Source organism: Cannabis sativa, chromosome 7 (genome assembly GCF_029168945.1).
Source record: "Cannabis sativa cultivar Pink pepper isolate KNU-18-1 chromosome 7, ASM2916894v1, whole genome shotgun sequence".
NCBI lineage: Eukaryota > Viridiplantae > Streptophyta > Magnoliopsida > Rosales > Cannabaceae > Cannabis > Cannabis sativa.
In genome coordinates, this window is record NC_083607.1 from 54,149,344 (window position 1) to 54,173,833 (window position 24,490).

General features: G+C 31.8%; 2 protein-coding genes across 3 annotated transcripts; one reads left to right on the forward strand and one right to left on the reverse strand.

Annotated features, from left to right (window-relative positions):
- Positions 1–367: 367 nt before the first annotated feature.
- Positions 368–5,021, forward strand: LOC115698256 (adoMet-dependent rRNA methyltransferase SPB1). 2 transcript variants are annotated; one of them, XM_061118955.1, is made up of 12 exons: positions 368–503; positions 804–1,291; positions 1,377–1,424; positions 1,505–1,666; positions 1,757–1,803; positions 1,924–2,080; positions 2,213–2,274; positions 2,366–2,561; positions 3,086–3,175; positions 3,552–3,706; positions 3,802–3,917; positions 3,998–5,021. In XM_061118955.1, the coding sequence occupies exons 2-12, from the start codon at positions 818–820 to the stop codon at positions 4,885–4,887; spliced, it is 2,397 nt and encodes a 798-aa protein (XP_060974938.1). In that variant the 5' UTR covers positions 368–503; positions 804–817; the 3' UTR covers positions 4,888–5,021. The 2 variants fall into 2 exon arrangements, with proteins under 2 accessions (XP_060974938.1, XP_060974937.1); XM_061118954.1 differs by having other exon boundaries at positions 390–537.
- A 1,407-nt stretch (positions 5,022–6,428) lies between these two features.
- LOC115698325 (dihydroceramide fatty acyl 2-hydroxylase FAH1) lies at positions 6,429–10,071 on the reverse strand. The gene is made up of 7 exons (XM_030625543.2): positions 9,853–10,071; positions 8,385–8,451; positions 8,036–8,128; positions 7,473–7,669; positions 7,263–7,368; positions 6,807–6,953; positions 6,429–6,714 (listed from the first exon to the last, which is right to left on the reverse strand). The coding sequence occupies exons 2-7, from the start codon at positions 8,433–8,435 to the stop codon at positions 6,595–6,597; spliced, it is 714 nt and encodes a 237-aa protein (XP_030481403.1). The 5' UTR covers positions 8,436–8,451; positions 9,853–10,071; the 3' UTR covers positions 6,429–6,594.
- Positions 10,072–24,490: the final 14,419 nt, after the last annotated feature.

The window sequence follows — 24,490 nt, forward strand, 5'->3', positions numbered from 1 at the left end:
ATTATCTCCCACACAATATTAGACCACAAGGACACCTGTCAAACATGAGGTGTACACAATCAGGTGCAGCACACAAATGATGAAATGCAGATTTATATCCGAAGACCAGTGAATGTTTATTTCCTTTTCATAATATTTATTTTTTCTATGCAATTTTTTTTTTTTTTTTTGGTTATTTTAAAAAAATGATTCGAATTGTTGAGACAATGCAAATAAGTGAAATTTGCCACCCATAACGTTAGAGAGAACATATTATATAAAAGGAATTAAAATTAAAAATTGTATAATTCCAAAAATTTAAGCTTAACATTATAAATTTATAAATTTCATTTTTTACAAAAATGTTTAAATGACAGGCCCAACAGCAAAAACATAAATAGCAACCCTTTACGTGTTTTTACCCTAATCCCACTACGGACTCATCTCTCTCTCACTCACCACCACATTCAGAGTCTTCTTCTCAGGCCCTGACACAACTGGTCACGCACGGCTCTCACCCACCGGTACCACCTCCAACAAGCTTTCTCTGTTACGAAGGTCAAAATTAGAGACCATTTTTATATCTGTTACGTAAGCATTTATTTAATAGGGAGACAAACCAACATGGTTGATCTTGTTCACTCACGTGTGGATTCATGTGATTAAGCCTCTGTTTTGTGATTTCTTATATTGACTACACTATACATGTTTCGTGTTTTCGAGACTTGTTTGCATTTTTTTAATGTTTTGATTTAATAATAATAATACCTTATAATTCACGTAACAAATTTATTTATCTTTTTTTTTTAAAAAAAAAAATGCAGGAAGGAAATTTTTAATGGGTATAGAGAATCAAAGGCGTAAAGATGATGATCACTGTAGATTGGCTAGGGAGAGAAGTTTTCGTTCTCGTGCGGCGTGGAAACTAATAGAGCTTGACGACAAGTATGGATTGTTTCACAAAACTGGGGCTGTTCTCGACCTCTGTGCTGCTCCAGGCAGTTGGATGCAGGTAGCCACTCTACGGGTGCCACGTGGAAGCCTTATTGTGGGTGTGGATTTGAATTGGGTTAATCCAATTCCAGGCGCCATTTTTATTAAGCAGGACATCACCAAACCCCAATGCAAGTCGGAGATCAAAAGGGTGATGAGGAAGTATGAGTTCTCTGCCTTCGATTTGGTTCTGCACGATGGTGCCCCAAAAATGGGCGGTGCTTGGAATATGGAAGCCACTGTTCAGAATGGTTTGGTCATCGATGCCCTTAAGTTGGTTACTCATTTTCTGGCTCGTAATGGTACATTTGTTACCAAGGTATTAATGTATTATTTTCTCATAAGCAAAGCAAAATCCTTTGCACATTCAAATAATTAATCATAATTTACTATGCATTTGTCAGGTTTTTCGTTCTCAAGATTATAACTCTGTCAAGTATTGTCTTTCAAAGGTAAATTTTTTTAAAAATTATTGTTATTGGTTGGATTTGTAAGGATCTACTTGTCTTATAATTTGAAAACTTTTATATAGTTATTTGAGAGAGTTGTGGTGCACAAACCAAAAAGTAGTCGTTTTTCATCTGCCGAGATATTTGTTGTAGCTTTCAAGTATAAGGCTGCAGCCAAAATTGATCCTCGAATACTCGATGTGAGGTATCTATTTAGAGGAGCCATAGAACCCCAAAAGAAGAAGGTAAAGTCTCTTACGAAATGTAATCTGTACAACTTACTTTTATTATTTTATTTATAATTATAATCATGCTAATACGATTGCTTGTTCTAGGTGGTGCATGATTTAGGACGAGTGAAAAAAAAACGACATCGTGACGGGTAATTCTGTTTCTCTGTTTATATAATTATGGCTTCGTTTGGCAAAGTTTAAACCTTACTAAAAAGCCGTAAGAATAAGCAAAAACTGTGACAAACGGTGCTTGTATATATGTGTTACAGGTATGAAGATGGAGACACAACTTTAAGGAAGGTGTCAACAGCTGCAGAATTTATTTGGTCTGAAACTCCTCTTGATATCCTTGGTTCTGTTACTTCCATATCCTTTGATGATCCAACATCTTTACTCATCAAGGATCATGTTTTAACAACACAAGAGGTAGCTAATTGCCTAACTATAGTTAGTTTGTTGTTGGTTTCGATTTTTCTTTTTATGTTTTTTAACAAAATAAGTTTACTCTTTTGGGGTCTTAACACAAGACTTTTAATTCAATTTATGAAATCTTTGTAGGTTAAAATTCTTTGTGATGATCTGGGTGTCTTGGGTAAACAAGACTTTAAGCACCTTTTAAAGTAAGTTGTTGGTTTTTTTTTTTTGGCCCTCTAATTGCTCATTTTAGTTTTGTTTGATGATTTGTATATTTCAATTCTTTTGGTGATGAAGGTGGAGAATACTTATAAGAAAGGCCTTGATAGTTTCAGAGAAGACTGAAGTTACTACTACTACTACTACTGTTACAAATGTTGAAAGTGAGGATGAAGACGATGATAAAGTAGTTAAAGAAATGGAAGAGTTGACACATGTGTTGGAGCGTAAGAAGAAACGGGTGAGAAAGCTTCTTGCGAAAAGACAAGCTAAGGTTTGTTCCCATGTTCATCTCCTTCCCGCCCTCATGCGAAATGCAATTGAGCATAGATTTTCTTTGTAAAAATTCCAATTCTAATTTCTGCATAAAGAGTGGCCTAGTCTCTCTAGAATATAAGATTGAAAGAAATGTTGCTTTTAGTTTGAGGTAATGAAATAGAAGAGAATGAAAAGCAATCAAATTTTCATTTCATTCATTTATTTAGCAGCATTTTAAAATATTAGAAAGTCATCTATAGAATGACTTTTCCACTATTTCGGTGTAATGACTTTCATTTTGAAATAGAAGAAAATGTCATTTCAATGTAATATTAATTTTTTTTATGCATTTTAAATTTTATTCTTATTCCCATTTCTATTCTTGTATTTTAATTCCTCGCAATGAAACACAACCTAAGTATATTTGATGTATATCAAGTTGTTAGTACACTTGTTTTCAGTAATACAAATTTTGTATGATTGAACTGTAAGTTATTGATATGTGATTTTTATGTGTTTTATATTTGATTATATATATAGGAGAAGGCACGTAAGGCAACGAGTATGCCAATGGATGGAGTGGATGATAGTTATGTTGACCACGAATTGTTTTCCCTCTCTACCATTAAGGTTTGTTTTAAATTAAATTTCATTATTGAATTTATTCTTGTCATTTGCATCTCCTTCCTTTGGAGCATATTTCAACCTTTCATGTTACCATGTACATCAAACAAATTCTGATGAGTCAGGTCTTATAAACCACATTTTAATCTTGTTCCTTTAAGCACATATATAATATATATTCATTACTATTAGGCCTAAATTGAATTCATTTGCTTAATCTTTTCTCTTAATTTTTAAGATTGTGATACAATTTCCCTATTATTAATACAATATCTACTTTGAACATAACATAACATGGGTGTCACATTATGAGTTTATTAGCAAAATCTATACTACCCTCTGTTTTGTTGGCCTTTTAATTTCATTTCATTATGTATCTCAGGGTAAAAGCGCTCTTAAAACAGTTTATTCTACTGAACTTGATGATGATTATGATACACATGGTGATATGGGTGATAGTGAAAATGAAGAAAGTCGTAATGGAAGTGAACAAGATGATTTATCCAGGGATTTAGACTTTGATGAAGAGCGAAAAAGGTGAAGTTTCTCTACTATTTTTCATGGATGATCGACATTATTAAAACAACAAACTATTGCATTATATTGTGTGATTATTTATTCTTAAATTTCAGATATGATGAACAAATTGAAGATCTTCTTGAACAAGCTTATGAGCAGTATGTTTCAAAAAAAAAGCAGCAAAATAAGCCTTCAAAGCGATTGTGCTCTCATGATGTCCAACTTCTTGAGTTATGTAGTTCTTCCCCTTTAAAAACTAAATTAGTTGTGTAATATTGTTGTTGATAGATTTTATTTTTTCAATCATGCAGAGTGTTGATAGTGATGATGGAATTATTCCTTCTGAGTATGATTCAGATGGTGATCAAGAAATGAATCCTCTTTTGGCAGTACTTGATCTAGGCAAGAGTCTAACCCAAGAAGAGATAACAAAGAAGTGGTTTAGTCAGGATATCTTTTCTGAAGCTGTGGATGATGAAGGAGAAGGAAATGTAGGGAAGTTTGATAGTGAAGATGAAATGCAAAAGAAGATTGTTGTGCAAGTAAAGAAGGCACAAAAAAAGACCAAGAACAATGATTTCGAGATAGTACCTATTGCACCAACTACAGTTTTTGATTCAGATGATGACAACGATGATGTTGATGCGAAGGCTGAGATCCTAAGTTGTGGGAAGAATATGTTGAAGAAAAAGCAAAGGGATGTGATACTTGATGATGCCTACAAATATATGATGTTTGGCGATGAGGAGAGTCTGCCCAAGTGGTTCTTGGATGAAGAAAAGAGGCATTCACAGCCCATAAAGCCTGTCACCAAAGAAGAGGTGAATGCCTTGAAAGCTCAGTTCAAAGAAATCGATGCTCGGCCAGCAAAGAAAGTGGCAGAGGCCAAAGCTCGGAAGAAACATGTTGCAATGAAGAAGCTTGAGAAGGTGCACAAGATGGCTAATGCCATATTAGAGCAGACAGAAATATCCAACATATCTAAGAATAGGATGATTGGTAAGCTATATAAGAAGGCAATTCCTAAAAAGCCTACAAAGGAATATGTGGTAGCAAAAAAAGGTGTCCAAGTAAAAGTTGGGAAGGGTAAAACCCTTGTGGATAGGCGCATGAAGAAGGATATAAGGGCTGTCAAGGCCAGAAAGAGTAAGATGGCTAAAGGCACAGCTCAAAAAAAGGCCAAAGGGTTTAGATTTTAATAATTTATTTATATGATTTTCATTATGTATCTAATTGGACATGCAATATTACAATATTATTTGTTCTCTGCTTCCTATTGGATGTTGTTTTAAGTTATGCATAGAGGATATCATACTTTCTAGTTTCTGCCCAACTCCTTTGACATTGTCTAGTATGTGAATGTTAAAATATACATAAAACATAGTAAATTTTTTTAAATTATAAAAATACACTTTAAAATTAAAAATACATTTTTTAAAAAAAAAAATAATGAGAAATTAATTTTACCATAACTATAAATCAACGATAAATAAAATATAAAATAATTAAAAAACTAACCTCATGACAAGTATAATATAAAAAACAATAAAAAATCATGAGAATTATAAATCAACTACAAATAAACTATAAAACAACCAAAAAAACAACTATAAATAAATTATAAAATAACCAAAAAATAATTTATTGCTTTTACTAAAAATGTATTTTTATAAATAAAAAAATTCAAAAAATAAAAATAAATTTTTTTTCAGAAGTATTTTTGTAATTTTTTTTTTTCAAATTTTAATTTTTCTTATAAAAATTCTAAAACTTAATAAAGATTGTAATTATTTTGCATAACAGATTAACTTCGTGTACTAATTACTATGCATTATATTTTTTTTATAAATAATGACACGAAGGAAATATTTTCTTTCTTTTTGGTATATTGTTTGAATTGCTGGTCCAAACTCCAAATTGTATAAGCATGCTAATTATTATAGGCTAATTATGATTTTTTTTCCCAAACTTTGACATGTACCAAATCATGCCTCATTGCCGTTAAAAATTCACCCTGAACTATTGAGATTATTAAATTTAAAAATTCCACCTGAACTTTTTAGTATATTGTTTGAATTGCAGGTCCAAACCCCAAATTGTATAAGCCTGTTATTTATTATTGGCTAATTAGAATTTTTTTCTCTGAACACATGTACCAAATCATGCCCCCTGAACTTTTTTTGCTGTTAAAAAAATTCTCCATAAACTATTGAGATTGTTAGATTTAAGGATTTTTGTTTAATTTTAGTAAAAAAATTCTAACATAGATGAAACTTCAGAGGGCATGATTTAGTACATATAAAAGTTTGCGGGGCATGATTTGGTAAATATCAAAGTCTAGAGAGTATGGTTTAATATATAAACAATCACTGAAACAATAAAATTGAATGAAATTAGATAAAAGTCCTTAAATCTAACAATCTCAATAATTCAGGGGGAGTTTTTAACGGCTAAAAAAGTTCAGGGACATGATTTGGTACATGTCAAAGTTCATGGAGAAAAAATCTTAATTAGCCTTTATTATTCACTTGCTATTGTTCTACTGTTTTTGTTTTCCATTTTGCTTGGATAAGTCCAGAATCAGCTAGAGAATAATAGAATCTATGATCCTGTTTTCCTGAATAGAATCTATGAAAAAGAAGGAAAACTAAAATGATACAAATATAATCCTAATCATTAGTGCAAGATTAGGTGGAGGTTAATGGGAGAAGAAATAATCATATGATACCCACACCCTAACTATAACTGTAAGATGATATTTAAATTAATCAGATGAAATGGTGATACATACATATGTAAAGATATGTCATGACAAGGCTTAATACAAAATCATAAGGAAAACCCATGTAAGCCAAACACCATTCAAACATCATAAATGATTTTCCATAATATTACTACCATTTTTGTTATCTAATTTTCCCACCTGCATCTTTTGCAGGAAGGGTTCCAAACACCATGTCCCATAAAGGTGAAGTGATCCCAAATCCCACAGTTCGAGCTTTAAAGTGATGCCTCAAGTGATATCTCTGGTAAAGAGAGAAATTGGTGTAAGGCACAAATTTTACTGCAGAAATAGTAATAACATAGATGTAGAAATAATAAGAATTTCAATTGTTACCTTCAAACTTTGTGTCATTCCCGTTAATGGCTTCCCGTGATGTAAGTAGTAGTGAGTAACATCATACATAACATATCCTAATAAAATCCCTCCGAACAATGCTGGAGCAACTGATGGTGATGATGAAAGTCTAACAATGGTCCAAAACTAGAGGAAAAAAATCAGGACGAAGTCAGAAGCAGATAATGCAAATCATATACAAGACAGCTTAGATAACTCTCTTAAAAATTAAAAATACAAGAAGTGTACACAAATATACACTTATGAAGTGTGAGAATATAAGCTGATTTCAGAAATTAAATCTTTAATTCAAACTAGGGAAACAAAGTATGATATGTAGCATACAAAATATGTAGTTCTTCTGAAATTAAAAAAAGATAAAGCAAGTGAAACTTAAATCGGTGTTAGAAACCGAATGATGAGAAAATGATAATTGGATTAGTACGAAGAACATACTGGCACACATAGAATAGCTGCTGCCACAGGAGGGAATACAAGTCGCAATCCATCCATGGGGTGCTTGTGATGGCAACCATGAAGAAGATAATGAAAAGTGTTTCCCCTGCAAAAAGTTTAAAAATGGATGAGACTTCTATTGGAGAAGGAAAGATATAGAAGTAACCAATACATATTAATGTTTCCATATGAAAAGGAGAGGAAGCTAACCAGTAGCTTGTTGTTTTTATGTGGAAAAGAAATCGGTGCAAACTGTACTCCATCAATGTCCAAAGGAAAATTCCAACAACCAATTTTTGAGCTGCCAGAGGAAGAGTAAGGCCCATTTGAAGAGACGTGGTGACAAGCCAGCACACAACCGGCAGCCAAATAAGTGGAATCACCCACCATGCTGTTTTGGTGAGGAGCTGTTTCAAGTGAACAAGGCAAAAGAAATTATTACAAAAAAAAAAAAAAAAAAAAAAAAGAAAAAGAAAACTCACATCGCATATACATTGGAAAGATATCAAAAACATGACTTTACTAAGTTTCAATGCATTTTTTTTAAGAAAATTTAATATAACAAAGTTTCTCCTTGTGTAATCCTTTCAACTGTTTTAAAAAGACTTTCTCACATGCAAACATATAAACTGGTATGTCAAAAATTGGGCCCTTAAAGTTTATCTCAATATAATCCTATTGTCTTCAAGAAACTATTTTCGATATTTTTTTATTGTTGACACAGTTCATAAGTGTACTGGGTCAAACGAATATGAAAAGAGCATGAATAATACCTCGCAAAAGTCATTCCCGAAAAATCTGGGGCCTTCCTTGCTCACTATAGGCTGATGAACCCATTGATCGTAAGCTTCTCCAAGATGACCAACCTGTGAAACCGGTTATGAGAAAGGACAAGTTAACTAGGGAATTTTACACATTTTCAAAATATTGTAGCAAGGCAACCATGACATAGGGAAAGAAAAGGGTCCATATCTGTTGCCAGGCACCCAAGTGAATAGAAAGCATATACATGCGGATATGAGAAAAAGGACCTTTGTAAACTATGAAGCAATGTATAGAGAACAAAATTACAGGACACTAGACAATAAGTCCATAGTATAGAAAATAGAAATGAGAACTGACCTGAAAGACCAAAGGCTTATTCAAATCCACAGAGAACGGTTTATTCACCATATTGATGACTTGATACCTACTTATAGCACAAATATCCAAAGAAAATAGTAAAATATAACGGATGTGCTAGATTTCTTCTCATAAATGCAAATAATATATAAAGGAAGCTTCAAATGCATTGAGAAGAATAGATCGAAAGCTGAAACAGTTTTTCATTCTATGTTTGAAATAAATATATCTAAATTTTGATGGTTTTCAATTGTTTAACAAGAAGAGTGTCATGTAAACAAAATGAGGATTGAAAATATTGTAAGATTCTAATTAGCCTTCTTTGTATCATTGATGGAAATGTATGAAGAGCAGCTATGGACCTATGATCACTAATATTAGTCGTCAAACCACTTGAGGCTACCTGAAGTATTTTGGGGGATGATTGTGTGTGGGTGAATGGTGGGAGTTCTGGTTCCCTTATCTAAAAAAAGAAAAAAACTAATATCAGTCATCACTAGGAACCTCAAGGGTCTTTCCAGTTTGATTGTCTTAACCTGTTTCTCACACCATCATCATGGAAGACAAGATTAAAAGAGTTATCGTCTAAGCGAATAATAAATTTGAATACTGATAGCTTAATCAATTTTTCGTTCCAAAAATTCTCAAAAAAGGAAAAAATTATATCCTGTCGGATACTCATGATCTTGCTTCTCACATTGTAGGAATTAATTACCAAATAAATAACTGCATAATGTCAAAGAAACATAGATTGCACAACCAAAAAAAAAAATGTCCACACGACTCCAGCACCTATTTGGAAGTAGTTTAGCTAAAGGGGCTAGCAAGTGAACCACAAAAATCATGTTTAGGTATCAAAATTATAGACCAATCATCAGCATTGGTGTTTTATGTATGCTCAAAACCAAAACATACATAACTGGTTTTCTACATTGAAGCTCATAAAAGGTAAATTGATGTTAATCCCTCTCATCTCATATTTCAAAATCAGCCTAGTGAAAGATTTGGTTAAAGGAAGCAGTACAATTGAATCAACATCCCTGACTAACTTGAGACATTGAATCAATAATCAATTAAAAGAAATTTATAGTCACTACTCTAACACATCATTTTAATTTATCAAAGTTGTGAATTGTCTAAATGAAGAACTTTGACAGAAAATTGGAAAATCGAAGAAACTGTCATAATAAGCACAAGCACAATGTGAGATGAAATTGACAAAATTGTGAGATTCCACCCCCCACCCCACCCCAGATTTCTACATTGATCTGTAATATAGCATTGTTGTGTATTCTAAATGCAGAACAGATTGTAGATTTTGTCTTCTAACAAGATTCGACATTCATAATCGAAGTCTAAATAAACATCACAAAGAGCACATTGAATGAGGGTCAAGTTTCAGAAAACACATAAGAGAGGAATGGCGAAAATGGAAGATTTTGAAGCATCTGAGAATAAAGAGACCAACCTTTGTGGTTTTGGTGAAGAATGCGGTTGAATGAGCGAGCTCCTTCCTTATGGGTGGAGATTGGAGGAGTTGGGATTGTGGGAAAGTGAATATATCCCACCAATGAAGCTTTAACAGGAAAACAAACCAAAAATTGTTTGATATTTATTTATTTATATATTTCGAAATTACAGCTTGGCCTCACGTTGTCTTTCTCAGTTTTTATCTCTCTCTCTCTCTCTCTCACGCACAATATCTACTACTTTTCTTTTTTCTTAAGGAAAAGTAAGAAAATTATTGACTTAGAAGAAAAAAAAAATAAAAAATATCTGTCATAGCTAAAATATGACATATTTTACAAAATATTTTTTTTAATAAAAAGTTATTAAATACTATTCATATTTATTATATTAAATTACTTGAGATTTAATATTTAATTGTATTAATAGTAATATTGAGTATTAGATACGGGTCTCTTTTAGTATTTTTTTTTTAATAACAGCTAAATTTAACACATTAAAAGTTAGAACCTCTCATTCTTTACCCTATAATTATAAGTCTACACATTCTTTAAGGTTTCTTACAATACTAGGCTTACATCCACCTAAAATTCTAAATATTCTTATTTGAACTTAGAATTATAAGGTGCTCGAGTCAAAGAACCTTATAGTTAGTTCATACTTATGTTTGCTGCACATTCACGTTCGAGATGGTTACGAGTATTATCTAAAGATGTGGTTAATTATGTCTATTTGCAGAGTTTATTATTAGAAATTTTTACATTAAAAATACAAAATAATTTTTTTTATTACATATATACTCCTACACGTAGTAGTTACTTTTGTACACTTTAAATTTTTTTATTTACAATTTTACTACTTATACATACTGTACACATAATGTTACTCTTTAAATGCAAGTGAGGTGACTACACACGTCAGCTGACTGACGCCTATCAATCCATGCTTTTCCTATCTTTATTTCCTTCTTTTTTTTCATTCTCTTTTCAGTTTTTTTTTTTTTATAAAAAAAAAAAAAAATTCTCCATAACTGATATACTTTCCTAACCACAATCAAAACCCATTTTTTCACTACCCAATTTTCTGTCATTTTCTTTTCTAACTTCCATTAACCGATTTTCCATAACTATTTGTCATCTGTTTTCTTTGGTCTGAACTTATATATATTCATGGCTATTACTTGTTCTTCATCGTCCGCTTCTCCATTGCCCAAAAAAATTTGAAAATGAGTGTTAAATCTGTAGCAAATAAGTCCAAAGGAAAATACCCAATTGTCGAAGATGATGACTCCGACTTTGCTCTGCCTGTATTGAAACGGGGGTCGTAGACCTGCGAAGAAGAAATTTAAAGTTTATATTTCTTAGAAAATTTCCCCAACTTCTGAGAATAGGAAAAGGAAGGTTGAAGTTGATCATGGTTGAAGACGTTTCTAGGAAAAAAGCTAATGTTGGTGCTGATGTTCGAACCGAGGTTTGTTTTCGGTTTCTTTTTGGTTTTCCCCCATTTTTGAAATTTTACACTTTTTGTATGTATTTTTTTTAATATGTTTTTTATCTAGTTGTTTCCTGTCCATTTTTATATCATCAATGGGTAACAATGAGATTTATCATGGATGTTGATGTTCAAAGAGTTTTTCCTATATTTTAGTTTGTATACAGTTGTTTTGTAGTTTTATTATAGTTTTGCTACTTGAATATGTTACTTCATTATAAAATTAATATGCAACTATTTGCACAAAACTTACTATGTATAACTACTATTTCTTAGTCCCCGTCAAATTAAATTCTTGCATAATATATAAACTATCATAAAACGATAATGCAACTATAAGGCAACCAAAACAAACAATAAACAGACTTATACATAACTGGTTGTACCTTAATTCGATTTTACTCTTCTTATTTTATTTTTAAAAAAATATATTTATATTGGAAACCGGTAATCAATCAAAATGCAAATGTATATAACGTAGATGTATTATTCATGAGGTATTTTTTAAAATTTTTCACATCATACATTGTTTTAGATTTGGTAGGAGCTCCAAATCTGTTTGTTACAGATCTACATTTCATGAATCTGGATTTCGATATTAGGGGGAGTTGTTTTGATCGAATAAAACAGAAAACAAATGTGTAATTTCAGTTTCTTCACAGTTTTTCTGATTTTTTTTCGTCATTTTCTGTTTAGATCATTGCAGGTCTTCTTCTCCAGTTGATTTCGCCAGAATTAATAGTTGTATTTTCCTCGTTTTGGTTTCATTTTGGTTGTTTTGCAGTTTTGAAACGATCGATGTATGTTCATCTTCAACGTTCGCTCTTTACAGCTGAAGGCTTAGTGCATGTGGTATTTTTGTAAATATTTGTATGTGTACTGTATAAATGTTTAATGAGCCGGGCCAGAGTATTTTTGTAATTTTTTTCCTTTTTTGTATTTTTCTATTTTTTCCCTTATTATTAACTTTGGTGGCGTTTGATAACACTTTTTTTTAATCAGTTTTCTGTTTTTAAAAGTAATAAAATGAAAATATTTTTCAAAAACATGTTCTATAAAACTGTTTTTAATTTTCAATTTTATAATTAGAAATTAAAATTTTAAAAACAAAAAAAAAATCACTTTCAATATTTTTTTAAACAGTTTTTTTTTCTTAATCAATCTTTTGGATTACGACTAGACCCAGACCCAAATCCCCTCCCCACAGCCCTGGCGTTGAACCCAGCTTCTGACTTGAACCCGAATCCGACCTCGGACCTAGACCCGACTTAAATAAAATCAAAAAATAAAAATAAAAATAAACTTTGCATAACACACTTTTGTTTTCTGTTTTTAAAATTAAAAAACAAAAGTGGTTACAGAACACATTTTTGTTTTTCAAAAATAAATTTTTAAAAAACAAAAATTTTACTTTCATTTTGCGATTAAAAAATTAAAAAATAAAAGTGTTACCAAACAACACCTTTGTGAATAGAAGCTAAATATTAACAAGGTAAAAATATTAAAACACTAATATTGGATCGAAGGAAGGGAACACCTTGATAATGTATTCGAAGATTTCTTAATAGAGCATGTTATATTATTTTTTGAATAATATAATATATCTTTATATATAAAATGTGGCTATTTAATTATTTTTTTTGTTAGTTTAACAAAATATTTCGTTAAATTTAACGGTGTTAGTAGGGTTAGTTTTATAAATATATATATTAATATTATTTATTTTAAATTAATTAAAATATATATAAATATTAATATTATTTGTTTTAGGTTATTTATTTAAGATTAATTTAAATACATATAAATATTAATATTATTATTAATTTTAAACTTTATATTTATTTTCCTTAAAATTTTAAAACTTTAAATATTGTTTTTTTAAAAAAATTAAAAACTAATAAGTGGTTTTCTTTAATTTATAAAATTTTAAAAATACACATAACAAAAATAAAAATTAAAAATATAACTAAATATACGTGCAATGTACGTAACAATAACCTAGTATATAATATATGTATCTTTATATATAAAATATTGCTATCTAACGGTTTTTGTTGGTTTAACATAATATTTTAAGAATATAAAAATATTTCATTAAATTTAACAGTGTTAGTAGGATCAGTTTTATAAATATAAATATATATAAATATTAATATTATTTATTTTAGATTAATTTAAATATATATAAATATAAATATTATTTATTTTAGATTAATTGAACTTATACAAATTTTAAATTAATTCAAATATATAAATTTTATATTTATTTTCTTCAAATTTTTAAACCGTTAAATATTATTTTTTTAAAAAAAAAATTAAAAAATTAATAAGTTTTTATAAAATTTTAAAAATACACATAACAAAAATAAAAATTAAAAATATAACTAAGTATACGTGCAATGCACGTAACAATAACCTAGTATAGATTAAATATGTGTAACATACTAAAAGTGAGTATGACAAATTATCGTTATTTTGTAACATATGGAGAGTTACTTGTTGTTATGAGTAACCTCTACAATTATTGTCGATATTAAGAGTGTAAAAAATGTTAGAGTCATAATTTAAAATTTTTAAAAGTTATAGGAGTTATAGTTGTTGGAGAATGAGTTTTATACTCATTTATTAAGTCCATAACCTACATACGATTTTTTTTTGAAAGAACGTCTTGTTCATTAAATAAGAAAGTAGATAGAAATCACAGGGGAAAAACCCTCCCTTGATACAAAATAGTTGGTTGGCTAGAACCTCTAGCGCTTTTAGCTACATCATCCGCCAAAGTATTAAAACTTCGGTTGATAAAAAAGAACCTACACACATTAAACTTTTTAATGACATTAATTATTGAAAAAAACATACTTGCAATGTTCCAATCAGGGGGGCTTCTACTTGCTGTTAAAGCTTGTACAACGATCTTCGAATCCGAGAGAATATGGACAACACCTCAACCTATCTCAACAGCCTAGGAAAGAGCAAGAAGGATAGCTCTGAATTCAGCTTCCAAAGCAAACTGCGATTGAATTTTTTGAGAATTAACAAACCACCAGCCATTCGTTCTATCAACCCTTACCGCTGCAATGCCAGCTTCCCCCAAAACCCAGGAAGCATCAGTGAAGAGGACATGGCACACCTCCTCTTCGCGCGGACACATGGGAAAGGCAGGACCTTTGTTAAAATCAGCACCAGGATCCGTGACACTACCTCCTCCATTGCTGAAGTTAAACAAATTTTGAAGCTCAAGATTGGCTTTTCCAATTCTAGCCAAATCTAAAGTAGGATTAGCAGAAGCATTTTTAATGCAGAGTGCATTTCTCTGTTGCCAAATTTCAGAAAAAAAGCATCTAGTGTAAACTAGAAACTCGTTCCTATTGACCCCAATCGTATTAGAGATAAGATTCTCCATAAGTTGGATTGTAGTATCCCCTGGAATGGCTTCAATTCTCGTCGGATATTTCCCTACAAACCAGAGGGCTTTTGAGAAACTAAAGTCACAAAACAGATGAATGGCACTTTCCTCTACGAGACAACACAAGCAGCACTCTTTATCAGGAACAAAAGGTAGTCTATTCTTAGTAGATATGGCCTCATTCAAAATTCTCCATAGCAAGACTGATATTTTAGGATGGATCCCCGCATCCCAAATCCACTTCCAAATGTTTTTTGCAGGAGCAAACCTCCAAGATTGATCAACATAATAGGTAGCTTTAACAAAAAACTGACCCTTTTGATTGTTTTTCCAGTACACCTGATCCGAAAAGGGAGGAGGAATTCTCAGAATACTCAAAAGGCGTTCCCCCAACTTTGTGCCGAAAATTTGTAGTGTCATTTCCTCATTCCATTTGTTAGCGGTTGAAACATCCGACAGTGTTTGTATCGTGAATCTCATGCTCCTAATGTTATTCATTAGCTCCAAAAACTCCTGGTACTCCATCCAAAGGATCTAAGGCTGCCTCAAGAAATTGATGGATTCTCCGAGACAGCCACTAAAATCGATCCTTTGAGTAGAATTTTTCTCGACTCCAAAATACATTTCCACTGATACGAATCATTACTCTTTTGGTTTACACACCGAAAATTCTAATACTTACAATATTTCTTCTATAGGCAAGAGACCCAAGGTCTATCCTCATTCATTGCAAGCCTCCAAGCCAACTTGGCTAACAGAGCTTTATTCATATCTTCGCATCTTCTTAGACCCAAGCCCCCTGAAGACTTCAGTTGACAAATCTGGTCCCAAGCCTTCAATGCTAAGAATCTGTCCTTCTCTACATTCCCCATCCACCAATACTTCCTCATCAAGCAATCTAACTCACGGCAACTAGAAATAGGAATCTTGGTTGTGGACATTGCATAGATTGGCATGGACGAGGCGAGTGTCTTGATTACAGTTAATCTCTTGACATAGGAAAGTAGCTTCATCTTCCACCCTTCCAATCTCTTCATCATGCTATCCTTGAGCCTCATATAGTCATCTCTTTTCCTTTTTTTGAAAATAAATGGATTGTACAACCTCTCCACGAGCTTGATTAATATTGAAAATACTTAGAATATTTCTTTTCCTTACACTGCTCATATTTTTTGAGAGTAGCACATTCGACTTAGATTTGCTGCATGATTGGCCCGACCATTTTTCATAAGTTGTTAAGCACTTAATCAATTGCTGGAAATTATTTTACCAGGATCTTAGATCTACTCACAAGTATGTTTATTGACATCCTAAATAAGAACTTTCTAAAACGATAAATTAAACACATATAAAGTTTAAGAAATCTTACATTGGGTGCAGCGGAATTAAATGACTCCTTCCGTTCAGATCTCTAACTCTTGTATCCTTTCTGTAGCAGAGTATTATCAAGATCTGAACCTGGATCTCTTTCTCTGAATCCTTGATGCTGAATCTCATTTGCTGATGATCTTTCTTCACGATCTTCATCACTATGATTGAGGTATTGCTTGATGTGTGTGGGCACTACTCTAATCACTAGGGTAAGTTCGAAATATGAAGGAAGAAGAGAGAGAGAGAGAGTGGCGGCTAAGGAAGAGAGAGGAGGCTCAGGTTTTTCTGATTCAGAAAGTGTGTTATTTTCCTGAAGCCTTCACTATCTATTTATAGCATTCCACTAGGGTTAGGTTTGAATTATTTGGCATTAAAATAATGAAAATATCAACTTAAAAAGCCTACAAAGGTGGCCGGCCATGGCTTAGTGGATTGGGCCTTGCTTTTTGCAATTTTGCAATTTTAACACCTTTTGTATCTGATTTTCTCAAAAATGCCAATTTCCTAATTCAACCATTTAAATGCCAATTCTAACTATTTAATAACTATAAATAATTATTAAATAATATTGTCATTTATCATATTTATTAATTGAACCATACAAAGTATCATAATTAACAAATATGCCCCTATTAACTCTTTTTTTACAATTTCGCCCTTACTTTTTCACAAATAGACATAGTCTAACTTGTGAGTTATAATTGATTAATCAAAACCAATTACATGAGTCTTACAAACAATATTATCTCAACTAGTGCGGGGACCATGGGTCTATATAACCGAGCTTCCAATAAGTAGATCAAGAATTTAGCACTAAAATGCACTAACTTATTAATTCTTCGTTGAATCCACGCATAGAACTTAGAATTGCACTCTCAGTATATAGAATGCTCTATATGTTCCACCATATAGACACATCATTAGTTATCCATTGTTATAATCCTAATTTGATCAATGATCCTCTATATGAATGATCTACACTGTAAAGGGATTAGATTACCGTAACACCCTACTATATATTTTATCCTTAAAACACTTGACCCCGTATAAATGATATTTCAGCTTATGTGAAATGAGATCTCCACCATTTATTTTCGTTTGGTCAAGCTCGAAGGAGATCATCCTTTACTTACTATTCGCCAGATAGAAGTTATAGATTCCATGTTCATGTTAGCGCTCCCACTCAATTGCACTCACTACCGTGTTCCCAAAATGTACGTATCACCCTGACCTAAAAGTAGGCTTAACTAACAAATCAAAGAACACGAATAGCCTTTCAAGATTGAGCCTAATCATAACAGGATTAAGATCATTTGATCTAGGATCAACTTGGCGATATTGACTTGAATAGATTTTACGGTAAGTTTAATTAAATCTAAGTCAAAGTTCAATATCGGTCCCTTCCGATGCATACTCCATGCATCCAACCTGAGCTTTACTTTAACCAATGTTCTGGAAAGAACATAGTATTTCTCCAAATACAAGTACACTCTTGTTGTAGATTATCATATCAGTAAAACCCTGTGTCTGATAAATCTAGGAAACTTTATTCACATAGTCATGTTTACTTTCCAATGTGATGACAACACAATAAACATGATCAAGTATGTGAAAAGGGTTTAAGATGAATTTATAAATCAAATAGACAAGCAATTGATAAAGTGAACCAAAACATACACAAATGAATGAAAAATACTTATGTTTCTTTATTGATGTTGAATAAAATAGATTACATTGAAATGGAGTTTTATTTAGGGCATAAAACCTAACAAACTCCCACTTGCACTAATATAAAACTAATTAGTACATATCAATTAATCCTAAATTATGACGGTGCTTTTCAAAGGCTGTCACGACCAGGACTTTGGTAAATGGATTAGCTAGGTTGTCCTCTGTGTCAACTTTCTCAACTAGTACATCCCCTCTTGCCATGTATTCTCTGATAATGTGATACTTCCTTTCAATGTGTTTGCTTCTCTTGTGGCTTCAAGGTTCTTTACTGTTTGCTATTGCTCCATTGTTATCACAGAGTAGTACCAGAGGGTTTTCCATTCCAGGAACAACACCTATGCTGGTGAAGAACTTTCTTAGCCAGACAAGTTCTTTAGCAGCTTCGGCTGCTGCTATGTATTCAGCTTCCATAGTTGAGTCCGATATCGCGGTTTGTTTAGCACTTCTCCAAACCACTGCTCCACCCCCAAGAGTAAACACCATCCCAGATGTAGATTTTTGGTCTTCAAGACTTGCCTGGAAATCTGAATCAGTGTAGCCTATGGGATTTAAAGCACCACCCTTGTAGACTAACACAAGATTCCTTGTACTCTTTAAGTATTTCAGAATATACTTAACTGCATTCCAATGTTCTTGTTCTGGATTAGACTGATACCTCCTCACAATTCCAACAGCATAACAGATGTCAGGTCTAGTGCATAGCATTGCGTACATTAGACTTCCAACTGCAGAGGCATAGGGAATTTTCGCCATGTCCTCTATCTCTTGAGGATCAGTCGGAGACTGTTCCTTAGATAGACGAATACCATATCTAGAAGGCATGTTTGCCCCATTGGTGTTGTTCATGGAGAATCTCTCTAAGACTTTGTCTATGTAGGTTGTTTGAGAGAGAGCAAGAGATCTGTTCTTCCGGTTTCTAATAATCTGAATACCAAGAACATAGGCTGCTTCACCCAAATATTTCATATCGAATTGAGTGTTGAGCCATTCCTTGATGTGAGTCATTTTCTTGACATTGTTTCCAATAATCAAAATGTCATCAACATAAAGGACCAGGAATACTACTATTTGGTATTCCTTGAGTTGGTAAACACAAGGTTCATCTTCATTCTGAAGAAAGCCGTAGGTCTTGATGATTTCATCAAACCTTTTGTTCCATGAGCGAGAAGCTTGCTTAAGTCCATATATAGACCTATTTAATTTGCAAACTTTCTTTTCCTGCCCAGGAAGAACATAACCTTCTGGTTGCTCCATATAGATAGTTTCTTCAAGTACCCCATTAAGGAAGGCAGTCTTGACATCCATTTGCCAGATTTCATAATCGAAAGCAGCAGCTATGGAGAGAAGAATTCGGATGGATTTGAGCATGGCAACAGGACTAAAAGTTTCCTCATAGTCCACGCCTTCTCTTTGGGTATAACCCTTGGCTACAAGTCTAGCTTTAAAAGTTTCGACTTCGCCTCAACCTCCTCTTTTCTTCTTGTAAACCCACTTGCATCCTATCGGACGATAGTCGTCAGGTGCGTCTACATATTCCCGTACTTTGTTCTTTTTCATGGAATCCATTTCGAATCCATGCCACGACCATCGTTTCCGTTGCGGACTAGCCATTGCCTGTTTATAGGTTAATGGATCGTCATCAATACCGTCACCTACGACCATATTGATTTCACCATCCAAGCCATAACGAGTAGGTTTTGTTGAAACCCTCCCACTACGACGAGGTACGGTTGTCTTCTGAACAGAAACTTTAGTAGTAGATTTCTCAGTTTGTTCAACTGAGGGAGTGGGATTGTCTTCTTCACGAGTAGAAGAGGACGGAACATTGGAAGGACTTATATCTGAAAGCATTTCCTCCAACACTACTTTACTTTGTGATTTGAAATTCTTAATATAGTCATCTTGAAGGAAAGTGGCATTTGTAGAAACAAACACTTTATCATCCTTGCGACTATAAAATAGTCCACCCCTAGTCTCTTTAGAATTACCGACAAACATGCAAACTTCAGTTCGTGACTCAAGTTTGCCGTCTTTCTTTCTTAAGACATGAGCAGGGCACCCCCAGATTCTGTAATGGCGTAAACTAGGTGTACGACCATTCCAAAGTTCTAAAGGTGTCTTAGGGATTGATTTAGATAGAACAACATTTAAAATGTCGGTTGCCATCTGAATTGCATATCCCCAGAAGGACGTAGGTAGAGTTGAAAAACTAAGCATAGACCTAACCATTTCCAAAAGCGTGCGATTCCGTCTTTCTGCAACTCCATTTTGTTGTGGAGTGCTAGGGGCGGTTAACTGGGATTCAATTCCAAGTTCAATTAAATGATCTTTGAACTGCATATCCATATATTCTCCACCCTATCAGTTCGCAAGATCTTTAATGATTTACCTAATTGGTTTTGGGCCAAAGCATGAAATTCTTGAAACTTTGCAAATGTTTCAGATTTCTTATGCATAAGGTAAATATGTCCATATCTAGAGTAATCGTCAATGAAAGTGACAAAGTACTCATAACCACCTCGGGCTTTGACATTCAAAGGTCCGCAGACATCGGAATTCACTAACCCTAGGGGTTGTTTGGCACGCTCTCCCTTTGCAGAGAAAGAACGTTTAGTCATTTTTCCTTCCAGGCAGGACTCACATACTGGCAATTCACCTAAGACGACATTTTTCAATGGACCGTCTTTGGTTAGTCTATTGAGTCTGTCAAAGCCTATATGACCTAGACGTAAATGCCATAGATATGTTTCATTATCATCAACGATCTTTTGCTTTTTGTGGTTTCTAGGTTTAGCTACTTTAAAAAGTTCGTCATGTAGGGCAAATGGTGTTTCTGGTCTAAGAACATAAAGCCCCTGTTCCATGGATGCAACACAAATCTGAATGTCATTTCGAGAAATGGTAGAACCAGAATTCGAAAAATCTAATTTGTATTGTTGCAATTGTAAGCATGAAACAGAAACCAAGTTTCTACTGAAATTTGGAATGTATAAGACATTGTCTAATTCCAAAATTCTGTTTTGAAACTTGAGTTGGACTTTTCCTCTAGCTCTAACCGAAACCATTTCGCCATTACCAACTTTAAGTTTCAACTCTCCAGATTTCAAATAATTCCAATTCTCAAGCAATTACAATGAACAACTTACATGGTTTGTAGACCCAGAATCAAGAATCCAAATGGATTTATCATTCTCTAACACACATGATTCGAAGACTAAAGCATTACTGCTTATTCGTTTGTTAATTGTTGTTCTTGCTAGTTCATTTTGTTGTGAAGTATAACTTGAGGAAGTGGAATCACTTTCTCTTATCTTCTCAACTAAGCTTGAAGTAGTAGGATTTATGGAGTTATGAACTATTTTCTTTGTAGTGAACAATTCCCACTTTACCTCGCTTCTGGAATTTAAAGTCCATCATGAGCATATGTGAAGTATTTCTCTGACAAGGAGTTTATAACTTCAAGTTCAATTGCTAAGATAAATTAGGAGTGGAATGAGAAGGGGATTATAGACACTACAACACATCAATAAAACAGAAGTAAGGTTTTGGTTCAAAATTCATACACAAGTTCAGAAAATAACAAGTAATGACATATGTTATAGAAATACTAAATCTAACATAGTTTATTTTTCAAGGTTTCCAACATAATGAAATACAAAGGTCCCTAAATAGGCGAGAGTCAAAGATAACATTAGTTGAATAGAGTTGTCAGCTCATCTAAAATTAAACATTTTAGCAACCTTTTATTCGATCAAAATGAGAATCCAACGTTGTCCCGGTAGGCGAGAGTCAAGGTTATTCTCATTTTATGAGCTTCCACCATTGTTTCATGTTTTATGAGTTTATCTCTAAGTAGTCACCGTAGGGAGAGTCTAAATAGAGACGAAAACTCACAAAACACTTATCAAATGAAATCTTACGGTGTTAAAAGTGTTCAACGAATAACCATCCATAGGGGGACGAAGTCTAGCGTCTCGAGGTTATATTGAAAAAGTTTGACTATTGTAAGACCAACAATGGAGATCGAATATCTTTTGATTAAAAGCTCATTATTTAAAAATATATATATATGTATTTTGTATAATCATAATATTCGATATTATAATAATGAAAAATTACAAATTAAAGTTGGTTTAAATAAAAAATCAACTTTAATTAATTTTCAATTATTATTTAATTTGAAAAATAAATTCAAATAAATATCGAACAAGTTCCATAATATAATAATGAAAAATTACAAATTAAAGTTGGTTTAAATAAAAAAATCAACTTTAATTAAATTTCAATTATTATTTAAATTCGAAAGATAAATTCGAATTGAAAATGGAACAAATTTGAAAATATCTTGTTTAAGTTGTTTTAGAAGAATCTAAAAAAATCAACTTCAATATCTTTCAAATCTGATTTAATTAAATTAAAATTAAGTTGTAACCACTTAATTTGAAGATATTCAATTTTAAGTTAATATTCGAAAAGATATTAACCTAAAAAATATCTAAAATATTCCATTTTAAGTTAATATTCGAAAAGATATTAACTTAAAAAATATCTAAAGAATCTTAATAACAAATGCCTAAAATTCCTCAACTTAATTTTGAAATTTTAAATCCAAAAGATATTCAGATTTAAGTTGGTTAGTTGTAGATAACTAAATATCAACTTAAATAAGAATATTTAATGAAAAATTTAAATTAAGCTTCAGAAAGAATCTAGATGGTTATAATTCTATATTTAATTAAATACAAGAAAATACATATAGTTTAGCTTAGAATATAAAATTCTTTAAACTATGATTTTCTAAATTAATTTCAAAATAAATGAAATTAATTATGTTGCTAATCAATTTTAATTAGGTTAAACTAGTGTAATTAACCTAGTACAGTCATTCAAATCTCGCAAATGAGCCTTCACAATTGGGGTGGTTCATGTGAGGGGGTGCTGGGTTCAGTATGTCGTACCCACTTCTATGGCTCCCAACTCTCACACAAGGCCTAAAAGAGAGGAATTTAACCTTAATAAGAACAACTCTTATTAATTGAATAGGCCCAAAAACTAAATGGGCCTAAATAAATTCTATCAAAAACTATGATAATTTATTTTAGCAACAACAACCTATATGCATCTATAATAAAATTAAACACATAGGCTCACACAGGCACACTTTGGATGGGTCTTATCATGTTGCTAGGTCATACACAGATGAAAGAAGATTGTAAATATACCTGTTACAAATTATTATCTTGACCAAGGGAGCCATCAGATCATTAGATCTGGCAAAAAGTAACCATGGCTATTTGCAATCAAGTAATAATAGGTTTTGAAAACTTACACAGAAGCTAAAACACATACTCCTACAACAAGGTTAGTTGGATAGTTGGATGTAGGATTTATTTAATTTTAAATTAAATAATTAATTTCGAAAATAATTAATTAAATAAAAAAAATTTCGAAAATTTAAAAAAAAAATTTGAAAAATAAAAAAAAATTCGAAATTTAATTAATTATTTAAATTTAAAATTAAACCTACAATTTTGAAAAATTAGGTTTCAACCAACCTAAATATCATTTCAAAAAATTTGCTAACTACTTTTAAAATTTAAATGTTATTTTATAAATAAAAAATTAGAAAAGATAAATGAAAATCTTTTCCAAATTTTAAATGTAATTTAAATAAATAAAATAACAAAATTTAAAAAATTAGCAAAATATCTTATATCATTTAAAAATTACATGATTATAGTTATCTTATTAAGGTCAAATTATTAAAAAAAAAATTAATTTAAAATACTTTAAATCTGACCTTAAATTTAAAAATAAGATAAGATATAATCAAATTTTAAAATAAGATAGATTATTAAGCAAAAAGATAGATACTAACTATTTTCAAATTCAAATTACACTAATATCTTGAATTAAATTTAAAAAATATTAAATTAATTCAAAATGATAACTAGAATTCAATTAGGAATAGTAATAGTATAAATACAGAACTACACAAAAAATTGGAAGTTAATTCCATGAAAAAGCATGAAAAAACGAAGAAAAACGAAAAAATTGTGAGCTCTACGGACAGTTTTCGCGATCGCAGGAAAATTTCAGCACAACTCCGTTTTTTTCGAATCTTTAAAAAATCATAACTAATTCAAATTAAATCGAAATTGAGTTCTGTAAAAAAGTAACTTGCTTAATTTTTTCCATACTATCCAATAAAAATAATTCCAGAAATAGATATTCAATTATTTTTAACGAAAATTCACAAACACCAATCAATCATCAAATAACACTCAATACAACATGATACCATCCAAAAACAAACAAACAATCATTTTAAAGTCCAAATTTCTTGCAAGTAAATCAATTACCATGGCTCAGAGGCCAGTTGTTGGAAATTATTTTACCAGGATCTTAGATCTACTCACAAGTATGTTTATTAACATCCTAAATAAGAACTTTCTAAAACGATAAATTAAACACATATAAAGTTTAAGAAACCTTACATTGGGTGCAGCGGAATTAAATGACTCCTTCCGTGCAGATCTCTAACCCTTGTATCCTTTCTGTAGCAGAGTATTATCAAGATCTGAACCTGGATCTCTTTCTCTGAATCCTTGATGCTGAATCTCCTTTGCTGATGATCTTT